This window comes from Hippocampus zosterae, chromosome 2 (assembly GCF_025434085.1).
Source record: "Hippocampus zosterae strain Florida chromosome 2, ASM2543408v3, whole genome shotgun sequence".
In the NCBI taxonomy this organism is placed as follows: domain Eukaryota; kingdom Metazoa; phylum Chordata; class Actinopteri; order Syngnathiformes; family Syngnathidae; genus Hippocampus; species Hippocampus zosterae.
The window spans coordinates 27013170-27034428 of record NC_067452.1 but is presented as its reverse complement, the minus strand read 5'-3'; the positions used below and the strand labels follow the sequence as shown (position 1 = coordinate 27034428).

The 21259-nt window shown below is 41.5% G+C and overlaps 3 protein-coding genes across 5 annotated transcripts in view; 2 read left to right on the top strand and 1 right to left on the bottom strand.

Annotated features, from left to right (window-relative positions):
* Positions 1–9278, top strand: part of flna (filamin A, alpha (actin binding protein 280)) — a 49664-nt gene extending 40386 nt beyond the window's left edge. For all 3 annotated transcript variants that reach the window (XM_052058252.1, XM_052058251.1, XM_052058253.1), the window contains 13 exons: positions 1604–1777; positions 1896–2057; positions 3337–3540; positions 3623–3775; positions 3857–3979; positions 4155–4421; positions 4508–4645; positions 5068–5183; positions 6538–6670; positions 6801–6977; positions 7057–7275; positions 7362–7559; positions 7973–9278. In XM_052058252.1, the coding sequence (XP_051914212.1) occupies positions 1604–1777; positions 1896–2057; positions 3337–3540; positions 3623–3775; positions 3857–3979; positions 4155–4421; positions 4508–4645; positions 5068–5183; positions 6538–6670; positions 6801–6977; positions 7057–7275; positions 7362–7559; positions 7973–8157 (2249 nt within the window). In that variant the 3' untranslated portion in view covers positions 8158–9278. The remainder of the gene's footprint in view (positions 1–1603; positions 1778–1895; positions 2058–3336; positions 3541–3622; positions 3776–3856; positions 3980–4154; positions 4422–4507; positions 4646–5067; positions 5184–6537; positions 6671–6800; positions 6978–7056; positions 7276–7361; positions 7560–7972) is intronic.
* A 1530-nt stretch (positions 9279–10808) lies between these two features.
* emd (emerin) lies at positions 10809–16170 on the top strand. Its single transcript, XM_052058322.1, has 7 exons — positions 10809–10921; positions 11080–11159; positions 11482–11577; positions 13676–13710; positions 13818–13843; positions 15829–15888; positions 15961–16170. The coding sequence occupies exons 2-7, from the start codon at positions 11081–11083 to the stop codon at positions 16139–16141; spliced, it is 477 nt and encodes a 158-aa protein (XP_051914282.1). The 5' UTR covers positions 10809–10921; position 11080; the 3' UTR covers positions 16142–16170.
* Positions 16171–16289: 119 nt separating this feature from the next.
* On the bottom strand, positions 16290–20272 carry si:dkey-93l1.9 (uncharacterized protein LOC562339 homolog). Its single transcript, XM_052058323.1, has 4 exons — positions 20013–20272; positions 18572–18814; positions 18315–18442; positions 16290–18240 (listed from the first exon to the last, which is right to left on the bottom strand). Exons 1-2 carry the CDS (start codon positions 20073–20075, stop codon positions 18572–18574), a joined length of 306 nt encoding a protein of 101 aa, XP_051914283.1. The 5' UTR covers positions 20076–20272; the 3' UTR covers positions 16290–18240; positions 18315–18442.
* Positions 20273–21259: the final 987 nt, after the last annotated feature.

The following is a 21259-nucleotide window of genomic DNA, read 5'->3' as shown; positions in this document are numbered from 1 at the left end:
CAGTGGGGAAAAAATCCCACATAAAGAAATAATTATTTGACATCAAATCACCTGTTCCACAATTATTGGCACCCTTAACAATTCCCAGGAAATAAACATAATTGAAGCATTTCTGTCATTTCTACAGTAGTTTACAAAGTTTACCAGAGTATGTAGGAACATTTAATTAGTAATTCATCACTTCCTGTCTCCCTGGGGTATAAATATGACGTGACACCGAGGCCATTTCTCTTATCCACTCTTAAACATGGGAAAGACAAAGGAACACAGCATACAAGTGAGGCAGATGTGCGTCGGCCTTCACAGGTCAGGCAGAGGCTACAAGAAGATTGCCACTCAACTGCAGCTGCCCATATCCACTGTGAGAGGAATAATTAAGAAGTTCAAAACAACTGGAACAGTGGTAAACAAGCCTGGACGAGGAGCCAAGTTTATTTTGCCACCACGCACAGTGAGGAGGATGGTAAGAGAAATCAAAAGATCTCCAAAGCTCACTGTTACAGAATTACAACAAATGGTAGCATCCTGGGGTCACAAAGTCTCCAAATCAACCATCAGGCGCTGTCTACACGCCAACAAGCTGTTTGGGAGGCATGCACGGAGAAAACCTTTCCTCACTCACAATCATAAACGCAAGCGTCTGGAGTTCGCCAAGCGGTATTGGGGCTTCAACTGGGACCGTGTGCTTTGGTCAGATGAGACCAAGATTGAGCTTTTTGGCAACAAACACTCTAAGTGGGTCTGGCGTACCACGAAAGATGCGCATGCTGAAAAGCACCTCATACCCACTGTGAAGTATGGGGGTGGGTCAGTGATGCTGTGGGGCTGTTTCGCTTCCAAAGGCCCTGGGAACCTTGTTAGGGTGCATGGCATCATGAATGCTTTGAAATACCAGGACATTTTAAATCAAAATCTGTTGCCCTCTGCCCGAAAGCTGAAGCTGGGTCGTCACTGGGTCTTTCAGCAAGACAATGACCCTAAACATATGGCCAAATCTACACAGAAATGGTTCACCAGACACAAAATCAAGCTCCTCCCATGGCCATCTCAGTCCCCTGACCTCAACCCCATTGAGAACCTGTGGGGTGAGCTGAAGAGGAGAGTACAGAGGAGAGGACCCAGGTCTCTGGATGATTTAGAGAGATTCTGCAAAGAGGAATGGCTGAAGATCCCTCTTTCTGTCTTTTCCCATCTTGTGAAACATTATAGGAGAAGATTAGGTGCTGTTTTGTTGGCAAAAGGGGGTTGTACAAAATATTAACACCAGGGGTGCTAATAATTGTGACACACATTATTTGATGTCAAATAATTATTTCTTTATGTGGGATTTTTTCCCCACTGAATAAATGCACTTGTATTGAAGGTTGGATTTTTCTCTTTTTTTCCATTAAGGTCCCATATTATTTAGAAAAAAAATAAAATAATTGGAAGCTAAAAAACACATCTCAACCAGGGGTGCCAATACTTATGGAGGGCACTGTAGATATTATCTATCCCGCCTATCATAGACATGTGACTGAGGACCATTTATCCTAATTCGTTTATTTTTCAAATAGATTGCGCCCCCAAAGAATTTTTTACATAAGATGTTTCTTTTTTAAAGGTGGTCTGTCCCTGGCCATTGAGGGCCCATCAAAAGCAGACATCAGCTGCTTGGACAACCAGGACGGGACGTGCACCGTGTCCTATTTGCCTGTTCTGCCAGGAGACTACAGCATCTTGGTCAAATACAATGACAAGCACATTCCTGGCAGCCCCTTTTCAGCAAAGATTACTGGTAGATAGCACTTTATGAAATTCACTATGCAAATAAAGTACTATAATCTGCAGTTTCAGAGTGGGTTGTAGTTTGCATGCGTGTCAAGTGCATCACCCCGTCTTGTACCTGCCTCCAGGGGACGACTCGATGAGGATGTCTCACCTGAAGGTGGGATCAGCTGCTGATATTCCTCTGGACATTGGAGACTTTGACCTGAGCCAACTGACAGCCTCGCTCACCACACCGTCATGTCGTGAGGAACCCTGCCTCCTAAAGATGCTGCGTAACGGCCATGTTGGTGAGTGTAACCGTTTTCAACAAACACATTTAAGATACCCTTTATTTGTCCCGCAATGGGGAAATTTACAGTCAGAGTTCAGAAAGGAAACCACTCGGTAGGGAGAGGGGAGAAAAAAAAAACGCCCGAACTATCCTCTTCTGAGAATAATTTAAGTCCAGGATAAAAAAAAGACCCTAGCACGCACATAAATAAGCACATGACAGTTACAAGTCACAAGACGTAACATGTAATGAGGGGGCGGATGAATGGGGAGGGGCGACCGGGACGCGGCCCATCCGACCTGCTGCACGGTCCTTCGAGCGCTCCTCAGATCATTCAACGTTGCGGGGTAGAGGAATAGGAACGATGAAGACGGTGATAAGGATGTGTGTGCGCCTGTGATTGTCTGGTTGTGTATGCGTCAACAGGCCGCAGCCGCTTCGTCAAGGTCTGCTCATGAAGACAGTCCTTGCTTATCAGTCCATGGCCGAGAAGGAGGGGGTTATGGTGGGGGCACTAGCTTCCGTGCATACCTTCCGTCCAGGGGAAAGGGGTCCAAATAGCGTTGTTTGTTTTGGAGGGACGGCCGCCAACAATTTCAGGTGGCCTTGAGTCCGTGGCTGTATCCCTTCACCGGCGCCAATCAGCCATATCCTCAATTCCTTTTCGAAGCAAGAATTCCAACTTCTCCATGTTGTTGTCGATCGTACGGAGACGCTCCAGAACCGCAATTGCGGTTGAGCTCAGTCACTGCTTGAGTCTGAGTGTTTTCGCGCTAGACCATCGAGAATGACCGGCAGCATCTTCACTTCCAATAAAGCTCCTCCCGTCGGTTGGATTTTGCGATAGAACAGGAAACTGCTAACACCAAACTGCAGCATACCTGCTATCAAAAGGCCGATAATGTAGATGTCTTCCTCCTCCTCAACGGACAGTATTGACAGGCACACCATTCTCCGCTTCCTCCATGGATCTAGAGTGTACCCGGCAGCAAATGTCCCGAGGGGCAAGCAGGCTCCCCAGTGCCTACTCTTCTCGTCGAGAAAATGTGTCGATTGCATCAAGAGACCGGCCAATCAATTCCATGGTTTGTTTTTAGGATGAAAAGTACGGCGGAGGCTAGGAAAAGACAGCACAAGGATAGCACATAGACTGAGTGGCGAGCAAGAGGGGGGGGGGGCAGGAGCAGAGCAAAAAAGCGTGCGCCTTCGTCGAGAGCAAAGCAGAAAAAGTTTTAAGTTTGTTAGCGTAATGGCTTCTAAATCTCATTCCACATTCGCATTTTTGTCTGTTGCAGGCATCTCATTTGTTCCAAAGGAGATTGGAGAACATCTGGTCAACATCAAGAAAAATGGTTGCCACATTCCCAGCAGCCCCATCCCTGTTATGATTAACCAGTCTGAGATTGGAGATGCCAGCCGCGTTCATGTTAGTGGCTTGGGGTTGAGTGAAGCCAGAACATTTGAGCCTGCTGAATTCATCATTGACACTCGTGATGCAGGTACAAGCTTTAAGAACTTTATAGTTAACATCAGTCATTGAGAAAATACTTGGAAGCGGCCTCACACGTTTAGTCTACTCAGGTTACGGTGGCCTGAGCTTGTCCATTGAAGGACCCAGCAAAGTTGACATCAACACTGAGGACCAGGAAGATGGTACCTGTAAGGTCACATACTGCCCCACTGAACCTGGGAATTACATCATCAATATCAAGTTTGCTGACCAACATGTTCCAGGTAGGAAAATAGGACAGACCTCAACGGTGATGTCAAGAATGGCTAACTAATTTTGGCCATTGGTTGTGATTGCATATACAGGTAGTGCGTTCACAGTAAAGGTTACAGGCGAGGGCAGAATGAAGGAAAGCATCACCAGAAAGAAGAGGGCAGCATCAGTGGCCAATGTTGGCAGCCAGTGTGACCTCAGTCTCAAAATCCCAGGTAGCCAAGAGACTATCTGTAGTGACGGTGTGTCTGTGTCAAAACTCCTGTTCTTGTGTGCATGTATTTTATTGGTGACCATTTTTTTCAGTGCCCTGACAGATTGCTCCCATTCTGTCGGAGCATCACCATAGTGTTTCCAATGATTCAAACACTCGACTGTTTGTTTCTTCAGAGATCAGCATAGCAGACATGGCTGCTCAGGTGACCAGCCCCTCTGGTCAGGTTCACAAGGCAGAAATTATGGAGGGAGAAAACAACACGTACTGCATCCGCTTTGTCCCCACTGAGACGGGCGTACACACTGTGTGCGTGAAATACAATGGGATGCATGTGCCCGGTAGCCCGTTCCAGTTTACTGTTGGCCCCCTTGGAGAGGGAGGGGCACATAAAGTCCGTGCTGGTGGGCCAGGCCTGGAGAGAGCAGAGGCTGGAGTGCCAGGTTGGTCTGGCGGACGGATATTGTGTTCTGATGTTACACAAAGTTCTGCAAATGTAACCAATGATGGTCCTTTTGTGTGTGTGAAGCTGAATTTAGTATCTGGACGAGAGAGGCTGGAGCTGGTGGGCTCAGCATTGCTGTGGAGGGCCCGAGCAAGGCCGAAATCGCCTTCGAGGACCGCAAGGATGGCTCTAGTGGTGTGTCTTACATTGTGCAGGAGCCAGGTGAGACAAGAGACGCAGAGCATAAACACTAAATTATAGTCAGATTTTTGTTTTACGGGTGGGGGGGAGGGTATATTCAATTAGCAGATCATCCCCCAAACGTTGACTTATACGGTGGACTACCAAAAAAATATATATATGTAGACCAGAAACAGTAATGCAAATTTAGCATGGTGAGCCCGTTGGCCTTTGTATCACATGCCTGAAGAGATGGAATGCATCTTATTTTTTATGCAGTAAAAGCCCAATTCAAGAGTTGAGAGTCCAATCTGGGGGCATAGTTGCCTATTGTAGCAGACAGCAAACATACCTCAAGTTGCAGCATAAATTTGACTGAACTTTGCATACTTGAGTGAAAATTCTGAGATTTATAAATGTGATTGCCTTTTGAGCTGAATATTTGTGTGTGTATGTGTGTGTAGGAGACTATGAGGTGTCGATCCGTTTCAATGATGAGCACATCCCTGATAGTCCCTTCATCGTTCCAGTGGCCTCTCCCTCAGATGACGCCCGACGCCTCACTGTTGCCAGCCTTCAGGTGAGGCTCTGAGACACGCACACATGTCCATGTGCAAGCACACGCACGCCAGGCCACAGTACACTGCCCAAAATGCATCTGCTCGTAAAGTGACCTGTAAAATAGCACTCTGAGGTACTAACAATCTTGAGTCTATAGAGGGGAAAATGCAACAGTGGACAACAGTAGAGGTTGTTGCAAAGCAGAAGTTGGTTAAGGTGGAGCTGGTTAGAAGACTTGTTTCAGTAAAGAATTTTTAAAAAGTTTGATTTGAGTGCTTCAGATGTCCTAATAGCTGCAGGCCACTCATTAGCAGATGCTGCATTGTTGGGCAGTGCCAAAGGCTTCTGGAATAAGAAAGGACTGTGTGTGTTTCTCGTGCCTCATTCTAAAGGCTCCCAACAGCCCAACACCTCTCAATGTGCTGACGGGGTGCTAAAGGGTTAAAGAGGTTTGAAATGGGCTGTTTTTTCCTACCCTTCCGCTCATGCATACACTCTATAGAAGTAGGACATGTATCGTGACTATAGTGTGAAATAGATTAACTAGTCTTTTTCCTCCTTTTCACTTTGTGTTGAATTCCCGCTTGCCTTTGTACTATATACAGCCTCCTCTTTAACCTTCTTAGCGACCCCCAGGTAAGGTAAAAAAAACCATTTATATCCTATGTGTACGTTTATGGTTTTTTTTCATCTAATTTGATCTACTACTGTAAAGCTATAACACTCAAGCAACGTTATTGTAGTTAATGAAAAAACGACTAAAACCTTAATCTAAATTTTTTTTCATTGACAAAAAAATAACTGAAGCGACTTTTTACATTTGCATATCCTTATTCACCATTACAGTATAACAAAAAAACTGTAATTAATGGTTATGAGTAGTTAGGATAATTTTTGCACTTGCATCAACTGCAACACAAACAATGCAACTTGCATGGTTATTATAAAGCCGTTTGTCTTTACCATTATGAAGTGTGGTTCAGTGGGCCACCACATCTCGTCATTCACAAAGAATCTCCTTTACTAATGATTAAAATATATAAATAAGATAAGATATCCTTTATTCGTCCCACAATGGGGAAATTTACAGCCTCCAGCAGCAAGAATGTATGTAGAAAGGAGAAAGAGAAAAAAAATGTTATGAAACTAAGACTTCAGTGTACATTTATGCATATAAACCTTTTTTCCCCCCTTAAAGTTCATTTACAGTTATTGATCAAATATGAAATGACCCATGTGAAGTATTCGCTCACCACTAAGGCGTTCAATATGTTGTCCACCTATTACAGCTTCATCTCGGCTGGGAAGGCTGTTCGCAAGGCGTAGGACTGGGTTTATGGGAATTGAGAGTTTGACTGTGTTTTGTCGAGCAGGAGTCTGGCTTGAAGGTGAACCAGCCGGCATCATTTGCAGTCAGCTTGAATGGAGCAAAGGGTGTGATTGATGCAAAGGTTCACAGCCCATCAGGAGCGCTGGAGGAGTGTTGTGTTACTGAGATTGACCAAGGTAACCCCCCCTCCCCCAATAAAATGTTTGAACTCATTTCAACAACTGCTTTTTGGATACATTTGGATGTATTGTGGAGAAATTTGTTGTCCACTCCATCAGTCATTTTGTGTTTTTCTGTCTCCTCTAGACAAGTATGCAGTCCGCTTCATCCCAAGAGAGAATGGCCTCTATCTAATTGATGTGAAGTTCAACGGAAGTCACATCCCTGGTAGTCCATTTAAGATCCGGGTTGGAGAGACTGGCCAGGCCGGTGACCCTGGGATGGTGTCTGCCTATGGGCCAGGCTTGGAAAAAGGCAGCACAGGTAACTGTGGTCCTGGTGTAGAAGAAGAAAATGATTCCATAAAAATCCCAACGCCAGTCTTACTCTATTGTTGCCACAGGAACGGCATGTGAATTTGTGGTCAACACGAGCAATGCAGGTCCCGGGGCTTTGGCTGTAACTATTGATGGTCCCTCAAAAGTGAAGATGGACTGCGTGGAGTGCTCTGAGGGCTACAAGGTCACATACACTCCAATGGCACCTGGCAGTTATCTCATATCCATTAAGTATGGTGGACCTTACCACATTGTGGGAAGCCCCTTCAAGGCAAAGATCACTGGTAAGAAAGACCTGTTTGTAGCGATTCTACAAATTGTTGATTGACAATTGAGTCTGATGAGATCGCGCTGTCCGACCCTTCTCCAGGTTCCAAGCTTGTGTCCAGCCACAGTATGCATGAAACTTCCTCTGTTATGGTTGATCCTGTGACTCGTGCCATCAGCTCCACTCAGCAAGGTGCTCCTATCCAGTCAGATGCCAGTAAGGTGGTGGCTAAAGGTCTTGGCCTCAACAAAGGCTTTGTTGGTCAGAAGAACAGCTTCAGTGTGGACTGCAGCAAAGCAGGTGTGTCAGAGTCTCTAACCTACCCCAGCAAGCGTAACTTACTGTCTTATACTTATGTCACAATATCCTGAATTTTGTAGTATTTACAAGACCTGCTTTTGAACAGATTACTTTTGATGACCTCTGTATATTAAAGGTACACTGTACTCACATGAGGGGACAGTGAAGTTGAAAATAAAAGTTATTTTTTTCTTGAAATGAATACGGGATCAGATGTTTAAGTAGCCAGCTAGCAATTTTAAAACCTAATTAGATACTTTTGCTCAACTTAAAATGATCCTCAATTTGAAAATTGAGCACCACTGCCCCCCCCCCCCCCCCCCAGTTTTCAATCACCTTTTTGTGGTGATCGGTTTTGCAAACCCACAGAGCTAAAACTCGCATCGTATCGTGATATGCCTCTGTATCCATAGGTCGGAACATGCTGCTGGTTGGGGTGGATGGCCCCAAAGTTCCCTGTGAGGAGATCCTGGTAAAACATCTGGGCAACCGCCTGTATAATGTCAGCTACCAGCTCAAAGAGAAGGGAGAGTACATCCTGGTGGTCAAATGGGGGGATGATCACATTCCAGGCAGCCCCTTCCATATCGTTGTCTAGAACAAAAGAAAAAAGCTTGCACCACCATCAGCAACTTCTCTTACCACTGTTGTAATTGTTTACAGCTCCATGTCCCATCCATGTTACACATTTCTGTCAACCCGATTCCAGTTTATCCAGACCTTTTAGGAAGCCAATCATATCCCAAAGATGCAAATATTCCTGTTTTCAGCCACAGTCAAATTTCTCCCATTTCTAATAAGCACGGTATCGGGAAGGAGAATTGGGCGCCTTTTAATGATTGTGAACTAATAGCTGACTTTACCGTATATATTTCAATTTAAAACTATGGCTCGGGCCTAACTCATTCACTGCCATTGACGGCCATGGAAGTCCACGGTCCTTAGTTTTTTTTTTTTTTTACCTGGGCTACCAGTGAATGATTGTGCAAAATGCCTCCCACTGAGGCTGGTCCGATAGAGGTTTACAATTTATATGAACAAGAACTGCAATGAAGTGAGAGTGCTCAGTGCGCCTTGCCATGTTTGATCAAATGACACTCTTTCATTGTCCATATAAAATGTAATTTGCTCATGTTGAACAGGTGTGGTTTTCTTGTGGTGGTGGATGGTAATCGGAAAATGAAAATTGTCCGCTCAGTATGGGTGTGTGATGCCTTTTTTCTTTTTGATAACACGGTTGTTTTACCTGCTGATAGTGTGACCCAGTTTTAGGCACTGCTGTTATTAAAACGATGCACATTAGAGTAGAGGTCTAATTAAACATTGAGTAAAACATTAGATTAACAGGTAGTACTCTAACGCGGAGTTTGTGTCACACGCTCACAACAACAATGCTTCTCTGTGTGTTTCATGCTGCTGCATGTTCATTTCTCTGTAAAACGCCCTCAGATTCAGGATAACACCAACCTGATGTGTTGTCTTTTAAAAAGGGAAAAATTTAAAAATGCTGGAGGATGTTATGCTTAATCACATTGTTTTCAAAATGGTGACCAAAAAATGTTACTTTTCTCAGTGTTCTCACTTTTTTTGTCCCCCGCCCCCACACTCCCCATAGCTCTTATCTCTACAAAATCATGACTTTGTCCAGAATAAAAATGCTTTTAAATGTTTGTAAGACAGTATTTTGATACCCAATAAAGTTGTCTAGTATTCTTCTGAGTGTGATGCCTATTTATTCCAATGAACATAAATGTTGGTTTCACATTGCCTTATTTCTAGGCTTCACCTTGTAAATGGAAATGTAAAGCATGCATTTCCCAGCTTCCTGCAGATCTGAATGTCAAAGCTATAGAACTTGGTGGTCCTTTGTAAGAGTAGTTTTTTTTTTTTTTTTTACTTGGTAGTGTAGAGCCTCACGAATATGAGTAGACACAGATCTTTGTATGGTGTGGTAATGTTACCTACCGACCCAAGGTTTGTAATTGATGGATGGCCCTTGGTTTAAGTACGACCGTAACTATTTTCATGAAACCGCATTCCATAACCTATCGGCCATAAATCTGGACCGTGAGGTCTGGTCTCGTTGTCATCGCAAAAGACTCAACTCATGGCAATCCGGCATGGAAACCTGCTAATATGTCTGTTCTCTATCAACGCATGATCCTAAATGTCATAAACCAGATTAACCCCACTGTCAGTTTTTCAGTGGAAGAAACCAAACTGCCAAAGCCGGGACATTCGCAAATGAACGGAATGTTATCTCGACTGCCTTAGACTGCACCAGGAACAACCCAATTGCCGGTTGATGATTACGATTGTAACAATACACTGCTCATAGTCCTAGCAGGGCTTTAAACTTGCTGAGTTTGGAACAACACAAGCCTTATTCCCCGTGCCCCACCCCCTTCCCTGCCACAAATACTAAACCTCCCAAGAGTTTATTTGAAAATAAGCAATGTGAAGATCGTTACAAGAGGAAATCGTTTGTGGTCCTTGGGCGACACACGAAGGACAAAAACTGAAAATGCATACAAATGATCTGTTGAGCTCATTGGATATTTCATACTGTACAGTACTGAAATTGTGCAAGCACATCTTTTGCACACACGTATTCACACACAATCGTTGACCACGCACACGATTGCATTCCAATCATAAGCCTACATGAGGTAAAAGCCCACTAAAACACCACTCTGAAAGGCATGTACCTAATGGGAATGGAATACTGTATAATAATCCTTCCACAGCCATCCTATATTACACCATGGATCTTTTTTAAGAGAACAGAGGCAACATCATCTCAGAGGGAGCCTGAAAACAGTCTTGAGAACTGTGTTTTCATTTGCGTAGGTCCCCGAAGAAACTTATGCTCGTCTTTGAAGGGTCGTGGAAATCTCGAAACAGAAGACTAATACAGTATACAAACTAAACATCAGGAACAAAAGTCAGTGAAAAGATAGGTGCGAGAGCTGCACCTGGAGAAATGCATTTCTCCTTTTTTCTGAAACACTGATTAAGGATTAATCGACCATTTAGTGTTCGATTGTTGATGTATTTTGAAACAGGGATTCAGAATTTGATATAGCCAGTTATGATGATGTTCTTAAAAATGTATGCATGGAAAATGCAAATTCAAAAGAGTCAGAAATGTGGTTCGAAAAGAAACATTTCTAATTCGATCCTAAGGAAAAAAATATTTCCAAATTCAAACAACTGTGAGTATGAGGTGGCTGATTGGGCCGACCATGTGACGTCTCCTGATGGACACGCCCTACGCCTTCTTCCTTTTCAATCCAAAACTTGTCTGGCTGGGATCCTTTTTTTCTCGTAGGCGAAACTTTTTTTTCACCTCTGTTTCAAAAGTAAGTTTATATCCTTTCATATCATAAGCCGACAAGTATTTTGTGGTTGTTCGTTTCAGTTCCCAATCCATGATTTGTTTTCCGCTTCTCTAAACTCGCCCATTTACGCATCTAAACATCGAATCTATCAAACGAATATTATCTCTGTCATTGTGCAGAATGTCTTTGAGTGACAAAAGCGATGAAGAGCTCAGCAAGTTGCTTACTGAGTACGGCATCAAACATGGACCCATAGTTGGTAAGAAATTGATATTTTCAAACTAACTATTAACTAAAGTCATTCACGTGCTCATTGATTTTCTTCTCTTGTGTAAATTCACTTTTAACAAATGCAACTAGGCTAATTTGTTGCGCCTTATTGAGTGCAACAAACATGAAGTAATCCATTTGATTGTAAACGTTTATCCCCCTTGCCCTCCCCTCCAATTACTGCACAGCAGTTCGTGGTAATACACCGAATGTTCTGCTAACACAATTAAGCCACGTCATTCAGGTTTGTGCAATTTTTGTAGGAATTTTGAACTTTGTATTCATAACTGTTGACATGCATCTGTGACTAGACTCCACTCGCAAGTTGTATGTGAAGAAGCTTGAGAGGGCCATGGAAAAGCTGCCAGTGAAAACCTCCTCTGATAAGACTTACTACAGAGAGGAAGGTAAGATGCTCCAGTGTTTACGCAATGGCTCGTTTGGAACATGGACAATGGCAAGAGATTGAAAACAATTTTGTTCTGCTGATAACACACTTGAATCAATTCGTTCATTGATATTTGGAATAATTCATTCAAGAATCAAAACTTTTAGCATTGTAATTTTGTATTCCCCATTGAGAAACATTTCATTTGCCATACAATTATACTTGGAAGTTAAACTGTCAGTCTAAAAACAATACGTGAGAAATTGTGCATTTTCACAATGTAAAATGGATTCCCAGTTGTTTTAATGACGTGTGACTTATCATCAAAATACCCCATGGATGAAGAATTATATCAGGAGGGTACAAAATAATTATGTAAATGAACCCCTTTTAGATTACAGTGATGCGGAAGTGAGTTTTCAGGAATGAATATATTCACTTCATGATTTAATGTTACACTTGATAACCGGGCAAGCGTTTCAGACACCCAACTATTTGTAAACAAGCCATTAAAAATGCACTTTTCCATAATATGTCCAGCGGCCCGGTAGTACAGTGGTTAGCACGTCGACTTCACGGTGCAGAGGTACCAGGTTCAATTCCAGCTCCAGCCTCCGTGTGTGGAGTTCGCATGTTCTCCCCAGGTTTGCATGGGTTTTCTCCGGGTGCTCCGGTTTCCTCCCACGTTCCAAAAGCATGCATGGCAGGCTGATTGAACACACTAAAATTGTCCCTATGTGTGAGTGTGAGCGTGCATGGTTGTTTGTCTGTGTGTGCCCTGCGATTGGCTGGCAACCGGTTCAGGGTGTCCCACGCCTACTGCCCAAAGACGGCTGAGATAGGCTCCAGCACCCCCCGCGACCCTAGTGAGGATTAAGCGGTTCGGAAAATGTATGGTGGATGGATGGATGGATATCCACTTCTAGAGTAATGATGAATAAGGAGGGGTAATTGGTGCACTAATGTGCCTCATACATCTCATTCTGAAATAGTGATACATGTATAAAATGAAATCAACCCTTAATGTAATGTCAAGCCTTCAACCAAGACACTTACTGTGACACACTGCCTTTTAATCAAAAGTGACAAGCATATGGTAGATAGCAAGGATAGTCTGTGAAGAATCTTCACTCAGTGCTGCTGCTTGTCAAACGTTACCAACATATGAGACTCAAATGCAGGACACCAGTCACAGTGGATGCAAACCAAAGTCCTTTATTCACATATTTAATACCTGATCAGGCTGAGTGTCTAAAGAAGCCTATGGGAATGAGAATAAAAACAGGAAGTAGATGCCTCCTAAAATAAAACCAGTAACAGTAACATGAATGAATAGAACAATTGGTCATCTCCAAGTGGCTTGACAATGTAATGCTGCACTTGACTGCTGTGCATGAGTCATCGCACTCCGCGATAATTTCTAGTGCACACCTCTCGCGTTCGTTTAGAAAATTTGCCTCAAAAAAGCACACCTGCAGAGCAGAGATAATACTTTTCTGCAAGCTGAAATGAGGTCCAATGAGGCTCACTCAATTTGGTCATGTCACCAATCATGAGCGATGTCCAAATTTTTTTTGAGATTGAAGGCCTATTTTTCCTGATAATATTGGGTCAAACTTCAAATGTAGTGAGTTTTGATGCATTTGACCTTTCAGTTTAAGGTTTGTGTTAGGATCTGGCTTTAAATCTTCATTTGTGCCTTTCTTTGTGAACGTGTTCTAAAAGGTGATTTTTTTTTCTCCACAATTTAAAGAAGTTCCCTTAATTAACATACACTCAAAATACACAATTGTAGCACACTTTTTCCGGAAATGAGTCTGGTTTGAAGCAAATGAGGCTGCACCACCTCCTCTCTTGTTCGAGCGCTGAGTTTGACTTTTGTTACCATGACAACATGTCACATGCTAAGACATGTTATTAAGACACCCGGGGACTGTTTTATTTCTGTATTTCTTTATTATATTGTATAAAGTCATGCGGATCATGTCTGCTTTAAGCTTATAAACGGTGAACATGTTCCAAATAAGACTATAACCTGTGTTTGGTTGGTGGACCAACAAGTCCAGAAATTAGGGACCACAGTGTAAGTGTTCTGATTTGTTTGTATGTCTTTACAGAAGAGGAAATTACGTACGTCACGTACCATAGCCCGGTGAGTGTAGCAGCTGACCACGTATAGATTTGTGTTTGTTCCTCACTTGTTTTGAGAGAAGATCAGTTGTCTTACATTTACATTTCATCCTGTTTTCATTTTCACAGGTCAGACATGAAGGTTATGAAGACATGTGAGTGAACGTGTTGCCACAAGATGCACGGTGTGCTCACACTCACACCTTGTCAGACTATTCTATTGTGCGTCCTGCTGGGTGGAGTCCCATGAAAACCTGCCCGACCAAGTTAGCTTGTGGAACAATTAAGAATGTTAAGGTTACGTCATAGGATAAAGTTAAGCTGCGCTTCATTGATCTTTCTTTAGTTGACAACTTACTGATGGATTGCATGAGCTTCGAATAAATGTGAGCAAGCATCACACGCACACTCGCCCAATGAAACATTCAATGAAAGCCAGTCTCACCATTGGGCCGGCAGAATATGGGGCAGGATGGTAGAAACGGCTTGTTTTCCTGTAACACCATAAAAGTATGTTCAGTTGAGTATGAACTTATTTTATTCCAAGGCTTCAGTAAAAATGACCATAATTTTCTGTGAATGCTTTTTCTGCCAAAATGTAGGGGGAGTATTGTTCAAGGGTCCAGTGAAGGGGGGTTGGGGGGGTGGGGGATTTTCACATTGTATAGAGGTTTATCAATAAGTCTGGGTTCTTAAAAAAAAGTGTACTTTCATTCCAAAATTATATGTAATGTCTAATGTTACAAATTGATATAATGAAATAAGTTGTCTCACTTTGTTATATTTCCTGTTTCGGGTGCAGTTGCAACAGACCAGCGAAATAAGAGCTTAGTTGCCTTATATGAGGTAAGTAATAAGGAATAAGATAAGATAAGACAAATAAAGGATATCTTATCTTATTCCTTATTACTTACCTCATTGATGTTATTCTCAGCACTGAGCAAATGACGAAAAGTATGTGCATCTGTGCTTATATCCTGGAGTGATAATAGTCCCTACGGTCGTGGATCAGTTTGCAACATTAGCCCATTAGCATTGTCAACAGCCGTTTGCGCCCATGAGGGCATGTTGTTTGCTATTTGCATATTGTAGTGTCACCTAACATTGTAACAATTGTTCTTCACTGCCAAATAATGTGAGGGAGAGAGTGAAACCTATAATTACTTTATCAAGTGTAAATAGTTTTATGACCATTAGTCTTGAGTTTTTAGGCACCATATGCAGTACATATGAACAACATACACTATGTACAAACAAATACATTCGCGAATGTTCAAATAAATAAAATGACAATATTTAAAAGCAGCTACAAGCAAAAGATTTTAAGACATTTTAAGATAAAGTACAAAATAAAATTACTAAGAGTGCCAAATGCCAGACCAACATTTTGTCATTTTTAAAATGATTTGAAAGACCTTTTTTATAGGTATGGCAAAATAGCATAGTTTTAAACCGGGTTTTAAAATTATAGACATTTTATTTGTATTATTTGAGTATTTATGAATTCATACTATTCATTCTGATAATAAGGATACCAGCAGATCGGGGGACATATACACAAGTGCAAAGGGGCGGAGGAGTAGCTTTTAAAATGTGATTTTTGAGGACCGTATTCTACTAGGGCCGTTTTATAGAGAAAATGCGGTAATCCGTTCCTGCCCCAGAACTATGTGATATTAGCATGCAGCCGCCTAGCAAGGAGTGGACAACGGTGCACCCGGACAGCTCGGGCCTCGGACGACACACCCGAGAGGAGGTGAGCATGCTTTGTAGAGGCAGCAGGCTGGGAGCGGGACTCAGGAAAACAACATTTTGAGGGCTTCCTAGTAGAATGATCACTTGTAATTTTCGCTTTCATAGCATCTATACTGAGGACTAATTCAGAGTGAAACAACAGAAATATGTGAAACATGTGACGCGTCTGAAAATGTTCGGAAAACGATTTGTTTGCGAATCGGGGCGTTGGTGAACTCTATCTTCTTTTCATTGCATGTCACAGACAGGGTAAAGCACTAGGGAGCTCATTGCAATTATGGAGGGATATGTATAATATGTCTCCTTAAATAAAATAATGGTATGAGGCACTTTTTCAGTGCCATTACAATTTCTATAAGAAAGTGAATTGTTTTTTTCCATCTAGGCTCAGAAGGAGATACAACAGTGAACCATATGACGATGAGGAATCAGACGGAGACCAACAGTATGTCTTTAAACTTTTCGCATCGCAGCAAATGACTGAATATAATCGCTGTCATCCCCTCCTGTGCTACAGGCCCATCCTGCGCAAGAGCAGATCAGCCAATCAGAACGCCGTGCACTCCAAGGAGACCGTCCAATCTGGCTGCAGCATGTGGGGGATGATAAGAATACTACTGCTACTAGCAGTAGTAGCAGCTGCTTACTACATTTATTGTCACATGACCAAAGACGAAAACCCTTTCAAGCTTCAATAATCAATAAACGACCACTTCCAGGATGCCAGCTCATTTGCAAAACTCGGATCTAGATTGATGAATTCACTGCCGGCCCAGTTGAAAATGAATCCTTGACATCTGTCGCCGTCAGTGGCAGTTAATACGCTCACTTTTTCTTGTAAAAAAAAAACTGGGCCTTGCTCTTTAACAGACTGAGCCTTCAAGATGTAGTGGGTCTAAAAATGATACAGGCCCCTGTCCAAATCTCAAAATGTTGTGATATGACAAATGAGACCAAGATACACCATTTAACAACTCTTTTTCCGCCATTAATTTGACCTATGACCTGTTAAACTCTAATTTTTTTCCGAGGGGGAAAAAAATTAAGTTGCATAAATATTGACACCCCTTTTTGTAATCCTTTATTGGTGCATCTCTGTTTATTTTTTTGTTATTTGTCCTTTTTTTTTTTTGGTAGAAGTCAGTCAGTGTGGCATGTTTTGATGACATGACATATGCCCAAGTTTGCATTGCAAAAATGCATCAAATCTTTCGGATTCGATGTGAATGATTGCATTCCTTTTACTTGGACTTGTAATGACAGACATTTCACCGCCAGGTAGCGCATTGACTTGAAGTTGCAGAACACGGAGGGGAATCTTATCGACCACCTTGAACCTCTGTATCGCTCTACTTCTACTGGTCTGATCACAACCCATCTGCAGCAATGCACAGGCTAAAATAGGTCATCAACAACACTGTTGTCTTTTAAAAAAGTATATTAATACAGTACGTTCATGCTTTTGTTCATTTGATGTTTGATATGGACTGTCAACAAATGCAGTTTTTTTTAATGTACCATAGCTTGTGCTGACCTGGCCCTTCTGTCAAATTTTAAAAGTCAATGCGGCCCCCAGCCAAAAAGTTTGCCCACCCCCGTTATAGTCCTTTGTTTTAAATGTTGTCATTGCTTTTAAGGCTTTGTATGTCTGGTCTAAAAGCTATTTGTATTGATTATGTATATGATTGTGTAATTTTTTTTAACTAAAAACACTTTATATTTCTACAGTAAATGGCTGTCCAAATCGTGTCAAACCAAACATCCTCACTTACTGTATTTCACTACAAACTCGAAAGTAAACACTTGATTCCCAACACTGTGTTCTCATCAGGGGCGCTGTGGAGCGGTCAATGATTTTACAAAATTATTTGCAACAATACTAATTTATGTTTGCTTATCTATGCCGGCGATAATGACAAGCAAAATATAATCTTCTAGCAAGATGGCAGAAGGTCTAATTAATGGCGGTAATATGCACATTGTCGTCCTTAGAACAGCTTTCACACTGCGCCTATTAAATTAAGATGAGATCAATATTTCAGTTTTGATATTTACAACCCTTTTGCGATACTTATCTTTAGTGGTGTAGTGTGAGATTTTTCTTTTGGAAAAGATGTGCTTTGGCCCAATGAAGATTGGGAAAGAAAATCTCTAAACTATGCACAAGGTTTTGTGACTTGTGTCTTAATCAACTCGGGGTTAAACTTTTTTTAACATGTTTAAATAACTGTAGTTGTAGCAGTTATTGCTGTAAATAAGAACCGCATGCTCACTTCATGTAGGTGTCTGCCAGGTGTCATATTACGGCACTTTTGTTTGTGCAATGTGATGAATTCTAGCTGAATGCTGAATGTCTGCTGAATGCTTCCGTCATCTCGTTTCATTTCAAATAAATGAGGGCCTTTCCCAATGCAAGCAGTGCGCTGGTACTGAATCCTAACGTGTCGTTCCTTTGCTATTCAGCAATAACAATGAAAAGATGGCCCCTTGCAATTTACATCGGCGATAACAACAATGCTGACATGTCAGTATAAGACAAATATATGGTCATTTCATTTCATAGTAACACAAGCATAGAGGCAGTATGTTGATAGAAAATCATGAATTATGCAACATTTGGAGTGGCAAACCAAAGCTCTATGTACAAATTGAAAAACTGTCACGTGATGTGTAACGTGCAAACTTTGCATTCGATCACAGATTAAAAGTACTTGTTCAAAGGCCAGTCATGTTGCGTTCAGATGGTTGGAGGGATTTCTGAGGTGCTGCTTCAACCATCATGCTATGATGTGATGGCCTGAAAAGGAAGAAGGTCTCATGATAAAGCCAAAACTGGGACTGTGTGTCACGTGTGTAATTCGCAGCCTCTACCTGAGAGTGTGTCCCTCAAAGCCCAGCGCCGTGATAAAGATGTTGATGAGGACCGTGAAGAAAACCAAAACAGTTGCCACATTGTTCATCCTGTTCAACTTGGCGTGTTTACGCACGTCGTTCAGATCGTACTTCACTGTTGCCACAGAGTCGAAGCAAAACAAAACAATTACAGATACAAAAAGAAGACTCGAGAAAATGTTGCCGGGTGAAAATAACACATGAAATCATCGACAAAACCAGAGAAGGCCTGTCAGTTACTTGCCTATGAAAACGAGCAGAAGGCCCACGATGACTTGCAGCGTGATGGACAGACACAGTAGGACGACAAGGGGGATGTAAAAACGGTACTGAGGCCCCACGTAAAGAGCTGTCTTAAGTTGGGACGAGTTGGCCATCAATAAGGCCACGTCCAGCATGCTCTGAGCTGCACTTTTCTTGGTGGCGTAGTGGTTCATGTTGATGGGCCGATACACTTTGCCTGACGGCGATGTCACCACCTGTAGAGGACACCACAGGGGTGAACGACTCATCGTATTTCTTTAGTTCACTTTGAACATCCATCCATTCCTTTTCAATAGTGCGTGTCCTCATTAGGGTGAGCTCGTGCCAATCCCAGCATTTGTAAAAATATTTCTATTTACGAAATAAAATAAAAACATTAAAACGTTTCGAAAATGAAAAATCGATGAACCTGGAGTATATCTTTGGTTTGTAAAACTAAACTATTGCGAAAATGTCCTTTGTTTTCCTTTGTCTAGTAATATCTATGAGCTTTCTGAGATCATTTTATTTGTATTTGTTTCTGTATTGCCATATATTCGAACTGTTTGGGAAATTTTGTATCATTTACTTTTTCGAAAAAATAAAAAACTAATAAATATGCTCTAAAAAAGAAAAAACAAAAGTCACAACAAAACTAAAATGACAAATCCAAATATATTACAACCCAGGTCGCTAGCCAACTGCATTACCGTCCTTTACACAGTCAATTATAATTCAGTATTGTTACCATCGCCCTTTTTTTTATGACTGTTTTTTAAAAAATATCCATCAATCTGTTCCTGCGTAATGTCGGCGATTATACATTTAACTGGTTTTACAGTCCGAACAGGTCTCTAAAAGGGGACCATCGTTACAATGTTGCCCGCAGCAATTATTTGACTGTCCTGCTCCATAAACTGTACACATGGGACTTTCTCTCTGTTCCAAATCCCAGAGAGGTGCTTGTTTGTTTTGTCCCTAGGCACTTAGATGTGGAGGGAGTGGCACACACACGCTCACACACACACACACACACACCGATAAGTGACTCACCTGGCCAGAGAACACCGCATGTTAACCGACAGATTTACCAGAACTCAATTGCTGTACAGTATTCTGTTTTTTGGATAATCAGAGTGAAAAATATGAGCTATAGATTAAAAAAGAAATATGAGGGGAAACTTTTGGATAGTTGGCTTTTGTTTACACACACTCACACTCTAACACGTGTAGGTAGGCCCAAGGCATTTTTCCATGTATTTACAAAATCCTGTTGCACGGGTAAGTGTGACATGACACTTAGACTACAACTTTCTTTGAGTCACAACACTCTCATTCATTTCTGGTTATTAGTGGAATAAAATTCACTGAACTGTTTGTCACTCTGGCATCCTTTTAGAACTACAAGAGATCTATCTATCTACAGTATCTTACCTCTATGTCATTTGGTTTATTGAGAGCGATGGTCTCCCCGTTGCGTGTATATTCTCTGTCCATATTGCCTTTTAAGATAAGTTGCTTCCCCTTCTTGCTGTTGTTGCCTAAAGTATGACAAAAGGCAGCACTCCTGAAACTGAAGAGAAAGAGAGGGAAAAAAATGCCAAGGAGACAGACAGGATGAGCAAGCCAAGAAGCTCCTCAGGTTACACTAAGAGGGCCGCTCTGACTCTAGGAAGGAAGATCAAAGTGTAAAATTCATTAGCACATGTTTCAGCCCATCCTCTGAGAGTGTGAGCACGCCCCTTGGCCTGAACCACAATTTCAAACACGAGGCGTAAGGGCGTGATCTGGCCGACCAGATAAATTTATGTGGCCCACAAAAGCAAATCATGGATGTTAACATCAATGTTTATTGATAAAATCTATACCAACATTTCAACTTATAATAAATAATAACAATATCTCAATTCTTACCAAACGAATTTTTTAGCAACTTGAACAACAGTTGAAAAAACATTCTCCTCAACTTTAAATTTTAAAATATGTAGTATGCATCAATTTGTTACAAAAATGTAATAATGCAATTAAACCTTTATATGGTTTCACTCAACTTTATTTATAGAGTACTTTAAAATAATCACAGTTGCATACAAAGTGCTGTACATAAAATAAGAATGAGACCTATAAAAAACAAAGACAGTTATAACAATCAATTAATAACATAAAAACAGGAATCAAAATAAAATACTGAAACAATTGAAAGATATATATTTTTTAAACTGTTTGGAGGTATGAAAGATGGACAGAAATGTGGTTTGGTTAACATTAACGGAAGGCCACCACGCACCTTCAAAATTCGATATTAATCAATTTGTTGTGTATATCGCTGAAGTTAGGCTGAAACCTCTCATGTCAATTTGGAAAATGTCATATTTTTTCACAAATCTATATTATTGGTCAGTCCACACGTGTGAGAGTTATATTTATAAATTATGGAGTAGTCTAAAATGTTGAAAATGGCTTTCTCTTGATGATGCAATACTAATGATTGACAAACATGGCATTTTGGGGGTCCCATGAAATGTGATGATTCGGGAGATAGGAGGATCCAATGCCAGCGATATGGAATATGAGGTGATGATAATAATAATAATACATTTTATTTATAAGCGCCTTTCAAGACACCCAAGGACACTTTACAATAACAAAAAACACAAAACATACATTTATCTGGGTTCACA

Coding starts and splice junctions, on each gene's coding strand:
- emd (XM_052058322.1), top strand. CDS start 11,081: ATGTCTTTGAGTGACAAAAGCGATGAAGAGCTCAGCAAGTTGCTTACT. Junction 13,711..13,817: donor ACGTCACGTACCATAGCCCG/GTGAGTGTAGCA, acceptor TCATTTTCACAG/GTCAGACATGAAGGTTATGA. Junction 13,844..15,828: donor CATGAAGGTTATGAAGACAT/GTGAGTGAACGT, acceptor TTTTCCATCTAG/GCTCAGAAGGAGATACAACA.
- si:dkey-93l1.9 (XM_052058323.1), bottom strand. CDS start 20,075: ATGGACAGAGAATATACACGCAACGGGGAGACCATCGCTCTCAATAAA. Junction 18,815..20,012: donor ATAAACCAAATGACATAGAG/GTAAGATACTGT, acceptor TGTCCTCTACAG/GTGGTGACATCGCCGTCAGG.